This window comes from Pleurodeles waltl, chromosome 7 (assembly GCF_031143425.1).
Source record: "Pleurodeles waltl isolate 20211129_DDA chromosome 7, aPleWal1.hap1.20221129, whole genome shotgun sequence".
Classification (NCBI taxonomy): domain Eukaryota; kingdom Metazoa; phylum Chordata; class Amphibia; order Caudata; family Salamandridae; genus Pleurodeles; species Pleurodeles waltl.
The window spans coordinates 127752922-127777503 of record NC_090446.1 but is presented as its reverse complement, the minus strand read 5'-3'; the positions used below and the strand labels follow the sequence as shown (position 1 = coordinate 127777503).

The window sequence follows — 24582 nt, the reverse complement described above, 5'->3', positions numbered from 1 at the left end:
CATTGTAGTGCATAAGTCCCTGCCTTTCCCTGCACTGGCCCAAGACAGACTCCTGGAGGGTGGAGACTGTTTTGTATAAGGACAGGCACAGCCCTATTCAGACGTAAGTGCCAGCTCCTTCCATAACTCTAGCTCCATCAGCCTTGTGAAGGGCCATCACGATATGCAAGGCACACCTCAGTTCCCTTTGTGTGTCTGTTGAGAGTGAATGCACAAACAGCCCAACTGTCATCCTGACCCAGATGTGTATACCACAGACAGGCAGAGGCACAGAATGATTAAGCAAGAAAATGCCCACGTTCTAAAAGTGGCATTTTCAAACCTACAATTCAAAAACCAACTTCACCAAAAGATGTATTTTTAAATTGTGATTTTAGAGACCCCCAAACTCTAAACCTCTATCTGCTCCCAAAGGGAAATCGCACGTAAATGATATTGCAAAGCAATCCCCATGTTATTCTATGGGAGAGCTAGGCCTTGCAACAGTGAAAAACGAATTTAGCAGTATTTCACTATCAGGACACGTAAAACACACTAGTACATGCCCTACCTGTTAGATACACTGCCCCCTGCCCATGGGGCTGCCGTGGGCCTGCCTTAGGTGTAACTTACATGTAGTCAAATTGAAGGTTTCGACCTCGCAAGTGGGTGTACTTGCCAGGACTAAATAGCAGTTTAAAACTGCACACACAGACCCTGCAGTGGCAGGTCTGAGACATGTTTACAGGGCTACTCGTGGGTGGCACAATCAGTGTGGCATGCCCACTGGAAGCATTTGATTTACTGACCCTGGGCACCCATAGTGCACTTCACTAGGGGCTTACTAGTAAATTAAATGTGTCAGTCATGGAGAAACCAATCACTAATACATTTTAGACAGAAGGCATATGCACTTTAGCACTGGTTAGCAATGGTAAAGTGTCCAGAGTCCTAAAATCAACAAAAACAGGTCAAAGAAAATAGGAGGAAGAAGGCAAAAAGTTTGGGGATAACCATGCAAAAAGAGCCAGGTCCAACACTTCCATATAGTGTACGACCGATAAAGCTTAGGGCGAGTATGCAAAAGCTTCAAAATTCTAGTTGCAGGCTCTCTAAAGAGCAATAACTTAAAGTAATCTCCATCCTGGCTTTATTAACTTTATACTCGCTCAAAGTTTGAAATACTGAGAACATTCTGAATAGATTCTCCTGCACTTCGTTCTTCAGGCTCAATATTAGTATAGTAGCATTGGCGTAACCTGGGAATCTCCTTCCGGACCTGTCCTTGTGGCAGCCTTGATCCATTCTTAGACCAGTTCTCATCATTATCTCTTGAGTAACTACATCTTCCCTGTTCTCTGCTCTCTCTCTCTCTGATGGTCTTAATATTTACGCTCATTTTAAACCTGTCAAACTTATGGCAAAGCCTCTTCAGTTCTGGCTAGCTCCTAAAATTGCTGTTTGCCATAAAATTATGCACCACTTTGGCCGTCGGTGGCTTAAACAACTCAACTCAAAGATGCCAATGAAAACTTCTCTTATTAACTTATTACCAAATATTCTCATGATCCCATGCAGCTACTTACCTTTACATATTTAATCATCTGCTTATAAATCCTCATTTAATCATCTGACCTTCTTCTTCTTTCCACATTGCAGATCAGTGGGCTATGTATTATACTTCCAAAATCCTTCTAAAAAACAAAAAACCCTAGTATCTGCAGTTTTTTTGCTTCAGCTCAATCAGCTATGTTTTCCCTGATGTATTTTCTCCTCCCCATGCATCTTCTTCACTCCTCTTCTGCTGTACTTGTTTGGACTTCCAGGATAACTTGGCTTTGGGCATTTATTTCTACATATCTAGAACATAATCCGCTGTGCTTGCTCCAATCTCTTACCCACAAACAATGTATACCCTTTGTTAATGCCTAATCTGGTCTCTTTTTTCAGACTTTCTCTCTTTTGGGATCTTTAACTCTTGCTTCAAATTTTCTATGGTCCTTTAGTTACTAAAAATTCCACTCTTGATCCTAGCTATCTCTCCAACCTTTGGCACATGTCTCTGCTGCCTTTCCTTTCTAAAATAATGGAACATATTGTTTTTTCTTTGATCGTCTTTGGTTTTGACCAATGCTTGTATTTATTTAATTCAATCTGGTGTTCTTTCCAGCTATTATACTGAGTCTTCGCTTCATTCTGTTTCAAACTCTATACTGTGCGCCTGCCGCAATAAACAATCTCCTTTTGTAGAGAGATATTTCTCAGTCTTTTGGTACAGTGGGTCGTTCTATTCTTAGTCTCTCTCTACAGCTGGGGCTTCTGGTACTGTTCTTAAATGGTTTTACGCTATCTTCCTAACCATTCCTTAGTATCTAAGACAGCGTGGTTATCCTCCTTCTATCCTATACTCCATGTTGTGTACCAACGCTCAGTGTGTGGCCCAGTTCTGTTCTCCATCTATGCTATTCCTCAAGCATCAGGTATATCTTCCTTTAACTCACACTTCTCTTCTGATGATTCTCAGTCTGTTTCTTGCTTTCTTCCTTTATTGATTATTTTCTGCTGTTAAAACTGGTTATCCTTTCATCCTTCAGAAAAAAAATCTTGGAATTGTTTTCAGCTCATCGTTGTGTTTTTCAGAAGTCTTGTCTGTAGTCAAGAACTGTAGCATTCTTCTATCTAGTATTCATAAAATCTATTTGTACCCCTTTTTTACTCAGATTGCACCTTCAGTGCCTGTTTTTGTTTCTTTCACCAACTACTGGTCTTCACTTTATGTTTCATCTTTGTAAATATCTCCTTAATCTTCTTTAGTCTATTTAAATCTATAGAATATGTCTACACTTTTCTCTCAACTACTTTACTATATTTTTCCCTTCCAGCCCAGCTTTGTAGGCTTCTGATCTTTAGTCAGCTCTGATTCCATTATTTCTGTATTGTCTTCAAATGTCTACACTTAGCTTGGCACCTTATCTGTGCTCAGTGATTTCTTTATACTTAACTTCTCTTTCTGTTCTAGTTCACTATTCCATTTTTCTATCTCCTGAACGATTTGTACCTCTACGCACTTTCTCTATTTTGCACTACTTACACCGCACAGCTGGAACAATCTCCCTATCTCTATTGTTTGTGCTCCTGCTCTATCTGTGTTCAGGAAATTAGAGCACTTTCTGGCTGTAACAGTCAGGCTAACTTGTTATATCTTTTGAGACCGTCATAGTTACTTTGCATTGCACCATCTAATGTTATTTGCATGTGGAATGCCTCTCAAAAAGGTGCTGTAGCAAGTAGGTAAACAAACAAATATGTAACAAACAAGGATTAGTTGGACTTTCTTGACCTTGCTCAAGAGATAGCTCATTTCCCCCTAAATAAAACACATAATAAAAATGCATGCGTGTGTGTGTGTATATATATATATATATATATAGATACGTATATCTATATATATATATATATGTTTACATATAAATACATATATATGAATACACACACAGACACAGACACACACACATATATATCTGTATATATAAACAGGGTCCTTTGTCAGCCCTCTTAAACCATTGGTTTGTTCAAGTGTCATTCACAGTTTGTTTCTGCCCGCCACAGCCTACAGCATGGCACAATAGGTCAGTCATCTTCAGCCATTGGTTTTCTTCATTGTGAGTCGTGTGATTTTGTTATTGCACATGTGCACATCCACCTTGAAAGTAGTCCACTGCAATTTCATAGCTAGCAGGTCAATCTTTGAATTTATTTTTTAATTGTTTTCACTTTTTTAATTATATTTAGCGATAGGTTGTTTTCAACCCCTTCCCTGCCATGGACGTAATGGTTACGTCCGTGGCGCCTCAATACGTCCTGGTACCGGCCCTCGGGGGAAGCTCTAGCGCTCCCCCGAGGGCCGCCCCTGCATCTCCGCAGGGCAGGGCTGTAAGAGGGATTGCTTCCCCTTCCACCCCTGACCCCCCCCAGTGACGTCTGATGTCATCAGCACGCGATCGCATGCTGACCTCATTAGAGGTCACCTCCCATCGCGCAGGAAGCATGTGCAAGAGAAATGCTTAGCATTTCTCTTCCGCTAGGGAGGGGGGGGGCGGCAGAGGCATGAAAGGAAAGGAAAGGCCTTTCCTTTAATGTCTCTGCAAGCATTTCTGCTGCCCGATCGCAATCGGGCAGCAGAAATGCCCACTAGACACCAGGGAATTTTTTGGGGTGATACTGACACATAAGGGGAGCGGCGCCTTGGACAAGGTCCGCTCCCCAGGGGGCCAAATTATTTTTAGGCTGGGGGCAGAAAACCCCTAGACACCAGGGATAATTTTTTTTTTTTTTTTTTTTATATGTGGGGAGTGACCCCTTAGGCAAGGGTCGCTCCCCGGGGGCCAAATTATTTTTAGGCCATTTCTGCCCTCCCTGGGGGCAGAAACCACTAGACAACAGGGATTTTTTATACTTATGCATAAGGGGATTGGCCCCTTAGGCAAGGGCCGCTCCCCAGGGGACCAAATTATTCTTAGGCCATGCCTGCCCCCCTTGGGGGCAGATCGGCCTAATGTAATTAGGGGGGGCGCAAACCACTAGACATCAGGGATTTTTTTTTATATACTTACGCATAAGAGGAGCGCCCCTTGGGCAAGGGCCGCTCCCCAGGGGGGGCAAAATATTTTTAGGCCTTTTTTGCTCCCCACCGGGGGCAGAAACCTCTAGACACCAGGGATATATATAATTTTTGTATTTATTTTATGTTTTTATGCATGGGGAGCAACCCCTTAGGCAGAGTCTCTCCCCTTGGGGGCAAATTGTATTTAGGCCATTTCTGCCCCCCTTGGGGGCGAATCAGCCTATTTATGTTAGGCCAATGAAACCACTAGACACCAGGGATTTGTTATTTTTTTGCGTAAATTTCACGCAAGGAGTGCGACTCCTTAGGCAAGGGTCGCTCCCCTGGGGGGGGGGCAATTTATTTTAGGCCATTTCTGCTCCCCTTGGGGGCAGAAACTACTTAGGCACCAGGGATTGGTGTGGGTGTATGTGTGTGTTTTGTTTGGGGGGCAGCCCCTTGGGCAAGGGTCGCTCCCTATGGGGGCACATTACTATTGGCCATCGGTCTATTTTTGGAAGGTCCACATGCCCCCAAGGGGGGCAGGACGCCCACCAGAGACCAGGGAAGATTTATTTTTCAAAATAAGAGGGTGAGGGTATGGCCATACCCCCACCCCCAAATAAATGGGGTTAAAGTTGTTCTGCCCACCAGTGGGCAGATTGGGCAATTACCCCCGATCCACACCTTGGGGGGGCAGAAAGTCTACTAGATGCCAGGGAATAAAAAAAATAAAAAATAGTGGGGTGGTGGCTACCAACCAGTATGGGCCTGGTTATGCCCCCACCCCAACTGAAGGGGGAACAGTCTTTCAGCTCTCCCCCCGCACACTACAACATCTTATCCCATGGCAAGCAAGAGGACTTTTGATTATTTGGGGTTTTAGTTTTACATTTGGCCATGAGAGCTAAACTAACTCTCAAAATTGTCCCACTTGGAATGGTGAGGGCTGCACTCTTTGGACTTTGGGACGCTGCCATGTAGAAAAATCCAGAAGACCTAGACCCATCTGAATACTAAACATCTGGTTGATTCCAGGATGGTGTGCTTCACATGCACCCTGCACCATTTTCTTACTCACAATGCCCTGCAAACCTCCAACTTTGCTGGAAATCGCACATTTTTCCCATATTTTTGTGATGGAACCTTCCGGCATCTGCAGGAATCTACAAAATTCCTACCACCCAGCATTGTCTCATCTATACCAATAAAAATTCTGCTGCACTTGTCAGCCTAAAACTTTTTTTTTCAAACTGCCCTTTTGGACCCCCTTTGGTTCCCGCTCAATTTTGACATGTTTTGGCTCTTCCCTGTCACAGGCACTTGGCCCACCTACACAAGTGAGGTGTCATTTTTACCGGGAGAGTGAGCGGAACGTTGGGTGGTAGGGAATTTGTCCCAGTGCTGTGATCCTAGACAGAAATGTGGGAAAAATTTGATTGTTTAGCTAAATTTGAGGTTTGCTGAGGATTCTGGGTAAGAAAACACTGGGGATCCACGTAAGTCACACTTCCCTGGACTCCCTCGGTGTCTAGGTTTTAGAAATGTCTGGGTTTGGTAGGTTTCGCTAGATGGCTGCTGAGCCTAGGACCAAAAACGCAGGTGCCCCCCACATAAACAGGTAGTTTTGTATTTGATCATTTTGATGTGTCCAGGTAGTGTTTTGGGGCCTTTCCTTTCGCGGGCACAAGGCCTACCCACACAAGTGAGGTACCATTTTTATCGGGAGACTTGGGGAAATGCTGGGTGGAAGGAAATTTGTGGCTCCATTCAGATACCAGAACTTTCTGTCACCGAAATGTGAGGAAAAAGTGTTTTTTTGGCCAAATTTTTAGGTTTGCAAAGGATTATGGGTAACAGAACTTCGTGAGAGCCCCACAAGTCACCCCATCTTGGATTCCCCTAGGTGTCTAGTTTTCAAAAATATGCAGGTTTGGTAGGTTTCCCTAGGTGCCGGCTGAGCTAGAGGCCAAAATCCACAGCTAGGCGCTTTGCAAAAAACAGCTCTGTTTTCTTTGGGAAAATGTGATGTGTCCACGTTGTGTTTTGGGGCATTTCCTGTCACAGGCGCTAGGCCTATCCACGGAAATGAGTTACCATTTCTATCGGGAGACTTGGGGAAACGCTGGGTGGAAGGAAATTTGTGGCTCCTCTCAGATTCCAGAACTTTCTGTCACCGAAATGTGAGGAAAAAGTGTTTTTTTGGCCACGTTTTGAGGTTTGCAAAGGATTCTGGGTAACAGAACCTGGTGAGAGCCCCACAAGTCACCCCATCTTGGATTCACCTAGGTGTCTAGTTTTCAAAAAGGCACAGGTTTGGTAGGTTTCCCTAGGTACCGGCTGAGCTAGAGGCCAAAATCCACAGCTAGGTACTTTGCAAAAAACAGCTCTGTTTTCTTTGGGAAAATGTGATGTGTCCACATTGGGTTTTGAGGCATTTCCTGTCGCAGGAGCTAGGCCTACCCACACAAGTGAGGTACCATTTTTATGGGGAGACTTCGGGGAACGCTGGGTGGAACAAAATGTGTGGCTCCTCTCAGATTCCAGAACTTTCTGTCACCAAAATGTGAGGAAAAAGTGTTTTTTTGGTGAAATTGTGAGGTTTGCGAAGGATTCTGGGTAACAGAACCTGGTGAGAGCCCCACAAGTCACCTCATCTTGGATTCCTCTACGTGTATAGTTTTATAAAATGTGCAGGTTTGGTAGGTTTCCCGAGGTGCCGGCTGAACTAGAGGCCAAAATCTACAGCTGGGCACTTTGCAAAAAACACACCAGATTTCAATGTAAAAATGTGATGTGTCCATGTTTCGTTTCCTGCCGCGAGCATTAGGCCTACCCACGCAAGTGAGGTACCATTTTTATCAGCAGACTTGGGGGAACGCAGAATAGCAAAATAAGTGTTATTGCCCCTTGTCTTTCTCTAAATGTTTTCCTTCCAAATGCAAGACAGTGTGTAAAAACACGTCTATTTGAGAAATGCCTTGTAATTCACATGCTAGTATGGGCACCCTGGAATTCAGAGATGTGAAAATAACCACTGCTTCTTAACACCTTATCTTGTGCCCATTTTGGAAATACAAAGGTTTTCTTGATACCTATTTTCCACTTTTTATATTTCAGCTAATGAATTGCTGTATACCCGGTATAGAATGAAAACCCATTTCAAGGTGCAGCTCATTTATTGGCTCTGGGTACCTAGGGTTCTTGATGAACCTACAAGCCCTATATATCCCCGCAACCAGAAGAGTCCAGCAGACGTAACAGTATATTGCTTTCAAAAATCTGACATCCCAGGAAAAAGTTACAGAGTAAAATGGCTGTTTTTTCACTTCAATTTAAATATTTTTTTATTTCCGCTGTTATTTTCTGTAGAAAACCCTTGTAGGAGCTACAGAAATTACCCCTTGCTGAATTCAGAATTTCGTCTACTTTTCAGAAATGTTTAGCTTTCTGGGATCCAGCATTGGTTTCACACCCATTTCTGTCACTAACTGGAAGGAGGCTGAAAGCACAAAAAATAGTAAAAATGGGGCATGTCCCAGTAAAATGCCAAAATTGTGTTGAAAAAATTGGGTTTTCTGATTCAAGTCTGCCTGTTCCTGAAAGCTGGGAAGATGGTGATTCTAGCACCACAAACCCTTTGTTGATGCCATTTTCAGGGAAAACCACAAACCTTCTTCTGCAGCCCTTTTGTCCCATTTTTTTAAAAACAAAACGAAATTTTCACTGTATTTTGGCTACTTTATTGGTCTCCTGCAGAGGAACCCACAAAGTCTGGGTACCTCTAGAATCCCTAGGATGTTGGGAAAAAAGGAAGCAAATTTGGCATGGGTAGCTTATGTGGACAAAAAGTTATGAGGGCCTAAGTGCAAACTGCCCCAAACAGCCAAAAAAAGGTTTGGCAGCTGAGGGGGAAAAGGCCTGGCAGGGAAGGGTTTAACAAACATATGCAAACCACATTTAGATGGCAGTTTGTTTACGTTGTATTACCATTACATGTTTTATGTCTTTTGCATATGTTTGGAAACAAACTACAGACTTGCCAAGGACAGTCTTGGCTACTAGCGTCCCAGGTGCTTGTTAATTTTGGAAGCATTACATCCTTACAACTACGTAGCCTGGTATCTAGAGGGAATGGAATTCTTTGACTCTGTTGGAAAGAGATGGGATATCTGCAATAGCATACCTATAGTCGCTCCAGGAGATCCTAATATCACGAGAGAACTAAAGTATTTTGACAGCGTCAAATTGGGATGATTGGGGTTTTATCCAACTTGTATGCTGACCAATGCGATTTGGTCTGATATCTAAAAAAGGGCACTGATGTCTATTTCCTGTGAAAGGTTCAGTAATGTCTTCTTTCTTTCCCTTAATTCAGCACATTTGATTTTCTTTACCTAAGAACACTTACCAAAGGATTGACTTGAATGTCTACATCAGGTCCTTGTATGGTGCATGCCGAGCACTGAGCTGCGCAGTCTGCCCGTGAGGTGTGAGCCCAACCCAGGCACAGGATCAGTATTAGGACTGGCCACACCATTGTCGATAACAGCACACTCCCTGCACAGAGAAACACAAACAACAAGTAGATGAATGAAGGACAGCAGTGTATCACTCTGGTCCCACCAGTGCTTCTTATCTCAGACCTAAGAATTGGATTTCAAGAAGCAAATCATGCTAGCACAATGGCTCATTTAGGAAATCCAGGAGAAAACCAAAGAATTAATATAGAATAGGTGCATCCATAAGACATATTATTAATATTATTATCATTTGATGATTCCTCATTTCTGCACAACTGTTTACAGGATATTCCTTCTGAAAATAGCTAGCCATTTTCTTTCACAAGATTGGGACCAGTTCTTGAGTCTCACACATGAAATAAATGTTGCCTTTGTGATTCCACTGAGTGTAAATTCTCTAGTATGTGGCCATTTTTAAAATGAACCTGTGACTATTCATGTACGACCAAATCAGAGTTAAAAGGCCCCCATATATACGTGAGTTAATTTTGTCCCCAAATATTTAACAACAATGAACCCACAAATTGTAATATCCCATATATTGTTCATTAAGTGCCCCTGTGGAGGGCAGGCCCCGTCATGGCTGTGTATGTCCTCTCTTTTTTGTTCCTCTACTCATGATCACTTTACTCTGGTCCAGCCAACCTCAACATGCAGCAAACTTTTAAAAACATGTATCTTTCGTAGTGTCAGAGATAGTCATTCTTTTATGTTTACGGTGGTAGGACATAAAAGAAGTACTCTCTTTTGCATGACACAAAATAGTCCTTCCTTTCTTTAGATATGCCCTATTTTGCCCCATGCACTAACGTAACATGCATACAGGAACCAATATTCACACTCAACACTCACGTGCACACACACAGTCAACTCACACACAGGCACACATACACACCGATGGAGCTGCCTACTGGCAAACTTGAGCTTGACCCAAATGCATACAATGGCTGTAAATAGCCAAAGCAATCACATCTTTAACAGGACTGTGAAGCGTTCGGCTCAAGTTAACTTTGTTTAATAGAATTTTTTGTTGGGTTTAACATCTTTCTGTCATTACATTGTGCGCCTCAGGAACTTGTTTGTCTTATTGGTATGGAGAGGTATTTTCTGCAGGAAGTATTTCAGTTTATGAAACCGTTGACTAAGGTCATGATATTCATTTTTTGTGAACAGAGGATTTAAAAATGATTTTGGATTTTCAGTAAGAAGTCTGTTGAGGTTATGGCCAAGTGTAGATCCTATGGCAGGAGTTTTTAAAAACAGGATCAGGACCACAAGGCTGCAGAAAGATACTTCTGGAGAGGATGATTGCCTTGCTCAGATGGATGTGAATGCACTGACGTCAAGATGTGTAATTGAAAGCAAGGCATTAAAGCCTCTTGTAAGGTGAAGCATCTGATAGGATCAAAAGAGTATCTGCTGAAGGGAAAAAGTGGTAAAACGATGCAGTTTACAGTCACGGTCTATGGTCCTGCAAAGACCGGCATCGATTGCAGCTTCTGGACATAAACCAATCAGCGGTAAAGAAAAGGAGCTAAGCTGATGTCTCTGATCCACCTTAGACTGATAATCATTTGCATCTTGATGTGAACTAGGATGGCGAATTGTAAGCCAAAGTTGACGATGGGACTGTTAGAAAAAAAATAGAAGGCTTTTGTACTAAAGATGATTATTCATTGAGGGGCCCTGGTTGTGATGTGATGTGTGATCTTAAATGAATGCAGCCTCCCAGATCGGAGGTCTTGGGACCACTTTGCTATGCCTCTGAATATGTGACAATGAGACTTGGATTAAATACTCTGTCATTGGGATGTTCTTGGAGGGAGTTATAGATGATTGTTTTCTTTGGGAAATCTGGAGGTGGATCCAACCAGGTTTCTAATTAGAGCCTTAAAGTCTAGTGAGGACAAATGATTCAATAAACTAGGTCACTTATCTCGTATTTTGGACATGATGCAAGCTCATGTTTCTTTGAATCTCGCTCAAGTGTGCATCTTGTCCCTCCCTCTCTACATATTTTTAGTGTTCATGCTCATTTCCTCTAAGTATGAGTTACATGTGTTAATAACCCTTGCTATAGTGCCTCTGTGTGTTCCTTCTAATTTGTTTCACAGACAAGACCTCTTAGGATTCCCAGGTGGGGCGAGTCTCCATCTGTCTCTTAGGGTCAGCTATCCCCAGGTCAGGGGGGGAGGAGGGGTGCATTGTTTACTACTTACTTGCTATTTGTACAGTGATTACCATGGTCGGTTTGTTAAACTTAGGGCTCCTTGTTTTATGGTATTTATTTTTTTAACATTTCCGTCTGTAATTATCCTTATTTATTTTTTGCATATTTTTCCGTCTGTATCCATTTTTATATTATGTTTAGTGTATAAATGAAGCCGCACTGTATATTTCCACGTTTATTTAACTGAAAAATGTATACTCACATTTGAATGCCCATCAGGTTTAGCTACATACTGTACAATACAGTCATCTGAAAACATGTGCATTGTAGAACAATGTAAGCAGCTATATAGCTGGACTTTTTTTCTTATCTTTAGGAAATATTTGTTGTCTTTTTTTTATTCCACTACCTGTCAATCTGCACCCTTACCTGGAACTCTTCATTGACAATAGTGAGAATCAGCCAAATAGGACCTACTTTTCATATTTTTCGGTACTTAAAAATGAATGCACATCGGAAAATAGATTCTGTGTGTATTTATCTGTTAAAATCAGCAAAAACAGAAAACTGGAAGCCATAATTATACATCCTCGGCTTCTCTTACATTGTTCCTGGTTCTTCAGTACATTTGTGTATATCATGGTGTTCTGAAGGCTTCTGTTACAGAGAAGCTAGGGGTTGTCTGTTCACATCTTTTTGGCTTCACTTTGTTAAATTGTAAACCTACTTTAAGTAGGAAAGGAAAATATCGCCTACCACTATATTATTCAGGTAAGTATCCTAACCCCACACCTTGGTACTTTGAAGAAACAATATTTTTAGGGTAAGTACATAGAGAAGTGTATATTATTCTTAACGCCTCATCTATGTAACATAAAATACACATTTCTTTAAGGTACCTAGATCTATGATTAAGAATTGTTAACCTACACTCACCTATATATACTTACCTTGATGATTTAGTGGTTATAGATATCCTGCCCATTTGTTTTTGATGTTGTTGCAGATTGATATTTTGTCCTCAGATATTGTGATAAAGATCATGAAAAATGTCAGCTGTCCCCTGAGTCAATGCAGCCCTGCAGGTAGGTGCTAGCTATTCTCTAGCGTTGTCTGTCAATATAAACTATCTGCTGGCAAGTGCCAGTATTGTCCTTCTATACTCTCTGCACTTTCTCTAGTGGCAATCCAGCCCATTGAAGTGTAGGATGTTTTCAAAAAAGTGTTTGGCATGAGCCCCAGAACTGCCTGAAGTCCACGTCCAGCAGAGAAGCGAGTCACATTTTTGTAACAGGTGCGTCACATACTTATGTTAGGTGTGAGCTATCTTGGATCTATCACTCACATGTACATGGACAATTGTAAAGGCAGAGCTATAAGAATATAATGTAAAGTGATACGAGCAAAACAGTCAGGACTAATTTAATATCTCGTGTAACAAGGCACATATTGATATCTGCAATATTCTGCCACTTGAAGGCATCAGGCCCCTGGCAGCAGTCCAGAAACCTGTGGTATTTATGTAGTATTTATATAGCACAAACCTATCTGAAAGGCAGTTATCATAACTGGAGACTAGCCAGTTTCTAAGAGCGAAAGTGGATTGTCGCTGCATTAAGATGTAGTGTACTTTAAAGAGATGTTTCCTCACCTCTTTCCAAAACTGGAGCTGGTCGGCAGCTATCCCGATGGATACTGGGATGTTGTTTGGCTTCTGTGTGTAGACAGAGAAGGCCTGCTGCCTTGATTTTTTATTTTTTGCATGTATTTGTCTGAAAACATTGGCTGCAGGTAATCCATGAGGCAGTAGCGTTGGTCATGATCAGTGGCGTAACGAAACTTGAGGGGGCCCCCAACAAAGTACAAGGAGGGGGGCCACCCTCCTCCTCGGCCACCTACCAGTTTTGCTGAGGGGCCCCCTGGAGCTTGGACTCCCCGCACTGTGGGGCTGAGGGGGCTTCGGTTACGCCACTGACCATGAAGGCTTTGTAGAAGATGTAGCTGCTTTTTAAGATGTGCAGGCCGGCCAGGAAAGCCAATGGGTCTCCATCAGGGTGTGGTGATGTGGTTGTAATTCCTCAGGCCCTTTGATGTGGTGTGCTGATGCATGCAAGATGCATTTAAGTGGGGCCAGTATGGAGTGTGAGGGGCCATAAAGCAAGGAAACGCCCCCATCGAGATACAAGAGTTCTAAGGGGTTGAACTGCAGTTTTGATGTCATTTTCAGGGAGGAATAGTTTCACGTTTTTAAGTAGAGAGAGCTGTTGCCAGCAGGACAGACACCTGCAGATATAGAGACATCCGTCATCCATATAAACCGCGAGCAGTAATATAGACATCCTCTAGCCGTACAGACAGCTGCCAGCAGTATACATGTCTGCAAACCAACAGACACACCCAAGTAGTAAAGTTAACTGGCGCCACAGAGACACCTATCATCAGTGCAAACATCTGTCAGACACACACACCTGCCAGCAGTACAACATCTGCACAACTACAGACACATGCCAGCAATGCCTGCAAGTTACACAGCCACCAATCAGCAGTACAGATACCTGCCAGCTGTGAATGCACATACAAGCAATATAGATCCCTGTCAGCGGTAAAGACAGTGGTATTGCCCTCTCCCGGCAGGGCTTTACGTGGGGCAGATCTTAGACCCAGCAGTAACTAAAAACCAATGGGACCCTAGGCCGCTCTATATTTCCATCCTTAAATTCGCAACAAAAAGACATCGATTTCTCAGCAATGACTAAAACTCCTTAGGATAATCCATTTCAGCAATTAAATGCCTCTTTACATTTCACCTGTTTTACTTCACCTTACGTTCCCTAGGAGCATTTACTTTTTCCAGATGTGTGTTTATTATACAATGAGTCCCTCCAAGTGTGTAATTGCCCTTGGGTGTAGGGGTGTGTTCATGATTAGGCGCGATTAAAGGCTCTTGTGCCAAGTCTGAAGGTGGGAGTGAGTTTCTCAGCGAGCCATAGAGATGTCCGGACTACACGCTCGGCCAGGCCTTGGCCTCTGCAGATCGCACACAGCAGCGGTCACATATGTGTCAACTGTAGCCACCGACCTATGTGGAAGTGTATGAAGGAGGTATGTGAGGCTGTTGAAATATTGACAGCACCAAAGTAAAAGCAAAGTGTGTGTTCACCTGTGAGGAGGGAGAGTGGATGTCTGTGAGTGAGGGAGCTTTGCAAACGGGAGGTGTCACAAGAACCGAGTAAAAAGACTGAGTTGAAGAGGAAGAAGATACTGTGTGATATACATAAATGATAGATGCAGTAAGATGTTAGAAGAAAAGGACTTAAGCGTCTAACAGAGAAGGTGGTGTGGATGGGAGAACGGGAGCGATTAAGATGCTCCAATGCACTATTCATGCTGCAGGACTTAGTCATGTTTAATTCACAGTCTGATATTTTCGGAATTTAAACATTTTCAATTGTAATTATTCACAACAAAATTATAGCTGTTGCTCATTTATCTGATACCACTAACACGCACAGGCAAAGCCAGTAGGTGTTCCGTGTTTAGGCGTATGTTCGTTGTTGTATGATTGGTCTAGATGCCATAAGAAAACTCACAGTCACCCAAAGACTGGTCACAGGATTACGCTGTGTGAAGCACCGGATGTTAGTTAACATGTTTTAAGACACTCACTTAATTACATATACCACGCCTTCTGAAAAGAGTTCCTAATTGCACTTCTTTGGCCTTGACCCTTTTAGCCTATTAGAGGCCACCCCCGACCCTTTCATCCCAATTCATGATTTCCCTGCCTGTAGTATAGTTACCTGCCAGTGCTACTAACAGTTCCTTGCTGGGCAGTCACCTTCCAGCCTCACAGTAACTTGGCAGCCGCCCAGACAAGTGCTAAGAGTGCAGACATCTGCCCACTGTCTAGACACCTGTCAGCAGAACAGGCACCAGCCAATGGCTGAGACACCTACCAGCAGCATCACGACCTGTCAGCTGTAGAGATACTTCCTAGTCTCCAAGATATTTGCCAGCATCACAGACACGTGCCAGCAGCTGAGACATTTACTAGCAGTACAGACACCTGCCGGCAACATAGACACCTGCCAGCTGCACACACACACACCGGTCAGCTGCAAACACACATACACACAAACACACCTATCAGCTGCACACACACACACACCTGCCAGCAGCCGAGACATCTGCCGGCAGTGCAGACACCTGCCAGCGGCACAGACACCTGCCAGGAACTGGGGCACCTGCCAGCTGTACAGACACCTGCCAGGAGCTGAGACACCTGCCACCAGACAGACAACTGCCATAAGACAGACGCCTGCCAGTAGCTGAGACATCTGCCAGCAGTACAGACACCTGCCACAGGCTGAAACATCTGCCAGCAGCTGAGACATCTGCCTTCAGCACAGACACCTGCCAGCAGCACAGACACCTGCCTGCTGGATAGACACCTACCACCTTTACATACATCTGGCAGCCGTTAAGACACATGCCAGCAGTACAGACACCTGCCAGGAGCTGAGACACCTGCCAGCAGACAGACACCTACCAGCAGCCGAGACATCTGCCAGCCGTACAGACACCTGCCAGCAGCCAAGACATCTGCCAGAAGTACAGACACCTGCCAGCAGCCGACACATCTGCCAGAAGTACAGACACCTGCCAGCAGTACAGGCACCTGCCACAGGCTGAAACACCTGCCAGCAGCTGAGACATCTTCCTTTAGTACAGACACCTGCCAGCAGCACAGACACCTGCCTGCTGGAAAGACACCTGCCAGCTTTACATACATCTAGCAGCCGTTAAGACACAAGCCAGCAGTACATACACCTGGCAACGGCTGATACATCTACCATCAGCACAGACACCTGTCAGAGTGGAAACGCCTGCCAGTAGCGCAGACACCTGTCAGCAATACAGACACCAGTAGTAAAGTGCCTTTTGTACGGCTTAGAAGTCCAAAGTGGCAAAGGTGTTTGAGCAGGTGATGAAGCAGGTGATGAAGATAACGCAATTAAACCATTCTGTAAATTTGTCTTATACGTCTGTGTAGGAAAGTACCATTTTGCCTGGCATGTTACCCCCATATTTCACTGTATATATGTTGTTTTAGTTGTATGTGTCACTGGGACCCTGCCAGCCAGGGCCACAGTGCTCATAAGTGTGCCCTGTATGTGTTCCCTGTGTGATGACTAACTGTCTCACTGAGGCTCTGCTAATCAGAACCTCAGCGGTTATGCTCTCTCTTTGCTTTCCAAATTGTCACTAACAGGCTAGTGACCAATTTCACCAATTCACATTGGCATACTGGAAACCCCTTATAATTCCCTAGTATATGGTACTGAGGTACCCAGGGTATTGGGGTTCCAGGAGATCCCTATGGGCTGCAGCATTTCTTTTGCCACCCATAGGGAGCTCTGACAATCCTTACACAGGCCTGCCACTGCAGCCTGAGTGAAATAACGTCCACGTTATTTCACAGCCATTTACCACTGCACTTAAGTAACTTATAAGTCACCTATATGTCTAACCTTTACCTGGTAAAGGTTGGGTGCTAAGTTACTTAGTGTGTGGGCACCCTGGCACTAGCCAAGATGCCCCCACATTGTTCAGGGCAAATTCCCCGGACTTTGTGAGTGCGGGGACACCATTACACGCGTGCACTGTACATAGGTCACTACCTATGTACAGCGTCACAATGGTAACTCCGAACATGGCCATGTAACATGTCTAAGATCATGGAATTGTCACTCCAATGCCAGAATGGCATTGGGGAGACAATTCCATGATCCCCCGAGTCTCTAGCACAGACCCGGGTACTGCCAAACTACCTTTCCCGGGGTTTCACTGCAGCTGCTGCTGCTGCCAACCCCTCAGACAGGTTTCTGCCCTCCTGGGGTCCAGCCAGGCTTGGCCCAGGAAGGCAGAACAAATAACTTCTTCAGAGAGAGGGTGTTACACCCTCTCCCTTTGGAAAAAGGTGTCAGGGCTGGGGAGGAGTAGCCTCCCCCAGCCTCTGGAAATGCTTTGATGGGCACAGATGGTGCCCATCTCTGCATAAGCCAGTCTACACCGGTTCAGGGATCCCCCAGCCCTGCTCTGGCGCGAAACTGGACAAAGGAAAGGGGAGTGACCACTCCCCTGACCTGCACTTCCCCTGGGAGGTACCCAGAGCTCCTCCAGTGTGCTCCAGACCTCTGCCATCTTGGAAACAGAGGTGCTGCTGGCACACTGGACTGCTCTGAGTGGCCAGTGCCAGCAGGTGACGTCAGAGACTCCTTCTGATAGGCTCTTACCTGTTTTGCTAGCCTATCCTCCTTCCTAAGTAGCCAAATCTCCTTTTCTGGCTATTTAGGGTCTCTGCTTTGGGGAATTCTGTAGATAACGAATGCAAGAGCTCATCAGAGTTCCTCTGCATCGCTCTCTTCACCTTCTGCCAAGGAATCGACCGCTGACTGCTCTGGACGCCTACAAAACCGCAACAAAGTAGCAAAGACGACTACTGCAACCTTGTATTGCTGATCCGGCCGCCTTCTCAACTGTTTTCTTGGTGGTGCATGCTGTGGGGGTAGTCTGCCTCCTCTCTGCGCTAGAAGCTCCGAAGAAATCTCCCGTTGGTCGACGGAATCTTCCCCCTGCAACCGCAGGCACCAAAAGACTGCATCACCAGTCCTGTGGGTCCCCTCTCAGCATGACGAGCGTGGTCCCTGGAACTCAGCAACTCTGTCCAAGTGACTCCCACAGTCCAATGACTCTTCAGTCCAAGTTTGGTGGAGGTAAGTCCTTGCCTCACCACGCTAGACTGCATTGCTGGGTACCACGTGATTTGCAGCTGCTCCGGCTCCTGTGCACTCTTCCAGGATTTCCTTTGTGCACAGCCAAGCCTGGGTCCTCGACACTCTAACCTGCAGTGCACAACCTCCTGATTTGTCCTCCGGCGTCGTGGGATCTCCTTTTGTGACTTCGGGTGAGCTCCGGTTCACTCTTCTTTGTAGTGCCTGTTCTGGCACTTCTGCGGGTGGCTTCTTGTCTTGCTGGGCGCCCCCTCTGTCTCCTCACGTAAGTGGCGACATCTTGGTCCCTCCTGGGCCACAGCAGCATCCAGAAATCCTAACCGCAACCCTTGCAGGTAGCAAGGCTTGTTTGCGGTCTTTCTGTGTGGGAACACCTCTGCAAGCTTCTTCACGACGTGGGACATCCATCCTCCAAAGAGGAAGTTCCTAGTCCTCTTCGTTCTTGCAGAATCCACAGCTTCTACCATCCGGTGGCAGCTTCTTTGCATCCTCAGCTGGCATTTCCTGGGCATCTGCCCAATCTCGACTTTGTCCCGACACTTGGACTTGGTCCCCTTGTTCCACAGGTACTCTCGTCCGGAAATCCACCTTTGTTGCATTGCTGGTGTTGGTCTTCCTTGCACAATTCCTCTATCACGACTTCTGTGCTCTCTGGGGAACTTAGGTGCACTTTACACCTACTTTTCAGGGTCTTGGGGTGGGCTATTTTTCTAACCCTCACTGTTTTCTTACAGTCCCAGCGACCCTCTACAAGCTCACATAGGTTTGGGGTCCAGTCGTGGTTCACATTCCACTTTTGGAGTATATGGTTTGTGTTGCCCCTATACCTATGTGCTCTCATTGCAATCTATTGTGACTGTACATTGCTTGCATTGCTTTCTATTGCTATTACTGCATATTTTTGGTATTGTGTACATATATCTTGTGTATATTTGCTATCCTCATACTGAGGGTACTCACTGAGATACTTTTGGCATATTGTCATAAAAATAAAATACCTTTATTTTTAGTATATCTGTGTATTGTGCTTTCTTATGATATTGTGCATATGACACCAGTGGTATAGTAGGAGCTTTGCATGTCTCCTAGTTCAGCCTAAGCTGCTCTGCTAAGCTACCTTTTCTATCAGCCTAAGCTGCTAAAACACCTCTTCTACACTAATAAGGGATACCTGGACCTGGTGCAGAGTGTAAGTACCCCTTGGTACCCACTACAAACCAGGCCAGCCTCCTACAGTCTGCCCTTAAAATTTCTTCTTTTCGCTGGAATGAATACATTCAAAAGGAACAGTGACATCAGGTTTAGTTGATATGACACAATCAAAGTATCTGTGAGAAGGAAGTAAACAGACTTGAAGCATTGCACAAACCAGAGCAAAAGCATGGTACTGCAATGGCTCTTTCATTTGTTAGTAGGGCCATTCCTTGTGGGGCTCACATTTTCTGGGAAGCTTATTTCAGGTAGATATCTGCAGGGGTGCATTAACTGAACCAGAAGTCTTTCCGGCGGCAATGGCACACTTCTGAAACCAAAACAGGGTATGACGTGTTAGCCATGGAAATAACAAGGGTGCAGGGGCCTAGCAAAAGCAAACAAATGTCCCCTCCCGGAATAGGCACTGAAATTCTGACAAAAAACAAGGGTGCAGTGCATCCCCCACCCTCCCACCCACCTAACCGACGCCCCACTGCACCTCTTGCACTGTTGATAGCTAGGTACCTGGCATCAGGCTGGTGAACCATACTAAACATAATTGGTGATGGCACTAAAGGTGTATGCAAGGATGATTTTAGCTCTGGTGGTGCCCAGTGCAACAATTTTTGTTGGTGTCCCCCTGTGACAACCTTCTCAGAGGCTTCCCTCACTGCCACCCTCCAACAGTGCCCCTCATCTCTCCATAGCCTCTCTCTCATGTGTATTGCATTTCTTTTCTAGTGGTACTCATAGCAATGATGTTGTCAGAGCATTTTACATCACGGACACATCTTGCCCACACAATGAACTATATGTGACTAGGTGCAGGAGTCACACATTCATACTGGTAGGCAATATATTTTAAGGGTGTCTGGCAGCACAAACTTAGAATTTAAAACATAACACAGTGGTTGGCATTGACTTTACTAATAAAAATATAATTCTATTCAAAGGAACCCTTTTTGGCAACTGGGATAATAAAAGACTCAGGCAAAAACCATCTATTTCTAACCTGTCTCTTGCAGCTTGTATGCAACTCTTTGATGCCAGTTCATAGCTCACTGTGCTATATTAGGATTGTAACTTACGAACTGCAAGTAACAAAAGAGTCTCCTTGACAAAAGCAGTAATTCAATGAGCTATCTACATGAAGTACAATTCTGTGATCTACAAGCTACACACGCTTGGCAGCAGGCACATTAGATTTTGAGTTACAGGGCAGGCTTCACTGTTAATGGTGCCCGGGGCGACATCCTTTAGCTGAGCCCTCACTGCCCCCAATGACCTGCTTCTTCACAGATTCCCTCATTATCACCCTACAACGTCGCCCCCACAGCTCTCCAAAGCATCTCTCTCTTTAGTGTTACATTTGTTTCATAGCGCTACTCACACCAGTCTGGGGTTTTAGAGCACTTGACATCACACACATTATACAGAGACAATGAATCATTATGTATGTAAATCAGTGTATAGGAAATGTTACATGAGGCAAAGGGGATTGCAAGGTATGGTAATCACGTCATTCATACTGGTAGGCTGTATGTTTTAAGAGTGCTGGGTCTGGAGAAGCACACACACAGAACTCAAAATGTAACCCACTGGTTGGGGTTGGCTTTACTAAATAGAATGTATTTCCACCCAACTGAATCCTTTACGGAAACATTGGCATAATTACTGTGGAAAACCCTAACATTATAACCTATACCCACGGCGACTCGAACTATGCAATTGTGTGGCTGCGGCGATTTTTTGCATAATTATGGATTTGACGCATTTGCCGCATAAACCATCACCTGCTGCACAATCTGCAGATTTCAGCAAAAAAATGTTTCTAGCTGAAATGGTTTAAAAATTACTAAAAACGCAGTGAAAACGGGCACACAGTGGAAGGCGCTTTGCAAAGGATGACTGGCAACCTTTCTCTTGTTTATTGCTAAATTTGAGTGTTAAACCGATACCAATGAGGTGCAACCGATGTCCAGTGTTAACAAGTGTAAAATTGACAAAATATTAAAGTAAATACTATCACAGAATGTGCTGCATTTTTGCATAATTTATCTTTTCGTGCTGCATAATTTAGTCAAACTTGGCGCATAATCTATCAATCGTGCCGCATAATTCCAGTAGGCCTGCCTATACCATGAAATTTGCATGTAGCTCTTAGATGCCAGTTCATTGCTCACTGTGCTATATTAGGCTTGTAACTTATCAACTGCAAGTAACAAAAGCATCTCTGTGACAAAGGTAGTAAAGTGCCGAGGTAGCCACTTAAGATAAAATTCTTTGACCTGAATGGTACAGGTTCTTTACAGCAGGCACGTTAACCCTCTGTGCTAACATTATTTTGAGACAAAACTGTCACTAAACAAAACTCTGATCTCTTTCTTCAGCTGGTACATTAATCACTAGTTATTTTGATATTTTTGTTGTTGCTTGAAAATTGCTGGACACACAAGGAACGCTGCAGCATGTGCTTTTAAACAAATAATATATTTCAACACACAGCACCCATCAAGCTCAGCGCCCGGAGCGGTGGTGAAAAACATGATGGGGACACTTAACATTCTTTAAAATAAAAAAATAAAAAACATATTTCTTCAACCTGTGTTTATATGTCAAAAAAATACCACGAATCAATTTCGCTATGTTTTTTAGAGTAATAGTTTCTAAGAAATCCGCGTTAGGGAGGGACCAGGTTCATACCTTGGTTCTTGGCCAGGCACGAGAAACTTGTCCCCAACCCTATTTGGAACCAGGGGCGTAAAGCAGATCTGACTACGGAGGCAGCGGCAACCCTTCAGAGGCCCCCAGTACCGTCAAACTAGTATTGTACTTAGGTATCATTTGGAACTACTGATGTGTCTTTTTGCGGACACCAGTTACCAGCTGTGGTTACGAGGGCCCCAGGCGATGACATCTGGCCTCTAGTAAAGTCATTTAAAACCCTAAAGGGCATCTCCGTCTTCGCACTAGGGGCCATGACACAATGGCTAAGGAGAGCAGGGCTCTTGCAAGGCCAGTTCCGCTTAGGCTCAGGCTCATACCCGAAAGCCAACAAACCAGATGCATTTCCGGAATTCACGAGCACTCCTTTGATAGGTCAGCGTGGCTCCGGCTCAGTCACGTGTCTGAAGCATGCCAACATGGCTTGCGCACAGTGGTCACATGTTTTCCTTCTGAAAGGCCTTCACAGTTGAAATATAGACTTGTCTGGAGGCAATCTGACGAGGGATGATTCCACCCCGTGCATTAAATGGAAAAATAGAAGTGCAGGTACTCAGTACTAGAGTGCCTGCTTGTTTCTGAGAAGTGCTGGTACTCTCCAATTAAAAGTATTAAGTTTTTCCCAAAAAGAGCAGGTACTCTCCCTCTCAAAATTAAAAAGTGCCGTTACTCAGTACCGGACAGTACTGGCCCATTTAAAGCACTGATTCCACCTCAATCACCTTAAACTTTCAGAGGCCCTGGCCCGTCAGCATATCTCCCAGACAGCCCGGTCTTCCTCTGCATAACTCCAACAGTAGGCGGGAAGTGACAGGTCCTCTGTGTAAGCGCTGTCAAAGTGTCCCTATGGCAGCTCAGCCAGGGGCCGTGACATTTACAGGGAGGAGTTACTGGTGCTGATGAGGGTCACAGAGTAGAGATGGGGAAATGACACACGCTAGAATCTATACACTAATTCTGCACATATGTCAATGGAAGGTTACCTGTCAGTATGTGGGCAACAACAAAGTGCCTAGGGTCTGTGAGCAGGAGAAACAGAGAGAGACAGAGCAAGAGAGAGATTTGAAAAAAAGTAAAAGAAACAATGAAAGTGTTAAACCTGGCATCCTTGGCATGGTTTCCCCTGTCGTTTTGCCTCTGCCTCCCGTATTTTTGACTATGCGGATTTCGTTTTTGCTGGTTTTGGTACTCTGGGCACTTTACCACTGCTGTTCAGTGCTAAAGTGTGAGTGATCCCTGTGTAAATTGTGATTATGATTGGTTATCCATGATTGGCATATCTGATTTACTAGTAAGTCCCTATTATAGTGCACCATGTGTACACAGGGCCTGTAAATCAACTGCTACTAGTGGTCCTGCAGCACTGATTGTGCCACCCACGAGTAGCCCTGTAAACATGTCTCAGACCTGCCATTGTAGTGTCTGTGTGTGCAGTTTTAAACTGCCAATTCGACCTGGCAAGTGTACACACTTGCCAGGCCCAAACTTTCCCTTTCACAACCTGTAAGTCACCCCTAAGGTAGGTCCAAGGTAGCACCATGGACAGGGTACAGGGTATTTAAAAGGTAGGACATGTACTGGTGTGTTTTACATGTCCTGATAGTGAAATATTGCCAAATTCAGTTTTCACTATTGCAAGGCCGAACTCTCCCATAGGTTAACTTAGGGATTGCCTTGAATATCGTTTAAGTGTAATTTCCCATTGGGAGCAGATAGTGATATGGAGTTTGGGGTCTCTACACTCACAATTTAAAAATACATCTTTTGGTGATGTTGGTTTTTAAATTGTAAGTTTGGAAATGCCAATTTTAGAAAGTGGGCATTTTCTTGCTTAACCATTCTGTGCCTCTGCCTGGCTGTGGAATACTCGTCTGGGTCAGACTGACAGTTGGGCTGTTTGTGAATTCATTCTAGACAGTCACACAAAGGGAGCTGAGGTGTATCCTGCATATCCCAATGGGTCTTAATGGGCTAGAGTGGAGGGAGGAGCTGGCACTTGCACCTGATTAGGGCTGTGTCTGCCCTTACACAAAACAGTCCCCAAACCCCTGGAGTGTGTCTGAGGCCAGGACAAGGAAAGGCAGGGTATTGTGCACTACAAGGACTTTCCTTTGAAGTTTGCCTACTTCAAAGGCAGAAATGAGTATAAGAATTGGACTGTTGGGTCCACAACTTTAGAACACTTCTGAATCAAGAATAGACTCTGTCAAGGAGAAGAGCTGAAGGACTGTGAGGAGGAGTACTGCCCCGTTGCTGTGTGTGCTTTGCTGGGTTGGCCTACAGTTGCTACTTCTGCTTTGGAGAGGACAAAGACTAGACTTTGCTGTGTATCCTGCTTGTAAAGTTTCTCCCAGGGTTTGGACTGAGCTTGCCCCTGTTTAGAAGTCTCAGGGACATCAAAGACTTCAACTGCCAGGTCCCTGATTTCTGTTGCTGAGGACCCTAATTTGCCAAGTGGTGCCCACACCAGTTTCTGGGCCTTTGAGTTTGAAAGCTGGCCTAAAAGCAAGAAGAACCAGGCACTCCAACTCTGGATGACTCCAGAACAGGTGCTGCTGCTTGACTCTGCGCCACTTCCTGCAACCAAAGTCGTGG

General features: G+C 44.6%; 1 protein-coding gene across 1 annotated transcript in view; it reads right to left on the bottom strand.

Annotated features, from left to right (window-relative positions):
• Window positions 1–24582, bottom strand: part of PDYN (prodynorphin) — a 263719-nt gene that overhangs the window by 11922 nt on the left and 227215 nt on the right. The window contains exon 3 of the mRNA XM_069201614.1: window positions 8994–9142. Coding sequence (XP_069057715.1) covers window positions 8994–9142 — 149 coding nt within the window. The remainder of the gene's footprint in view (window positions 1–8993; window positions 9143–24582) is intronic.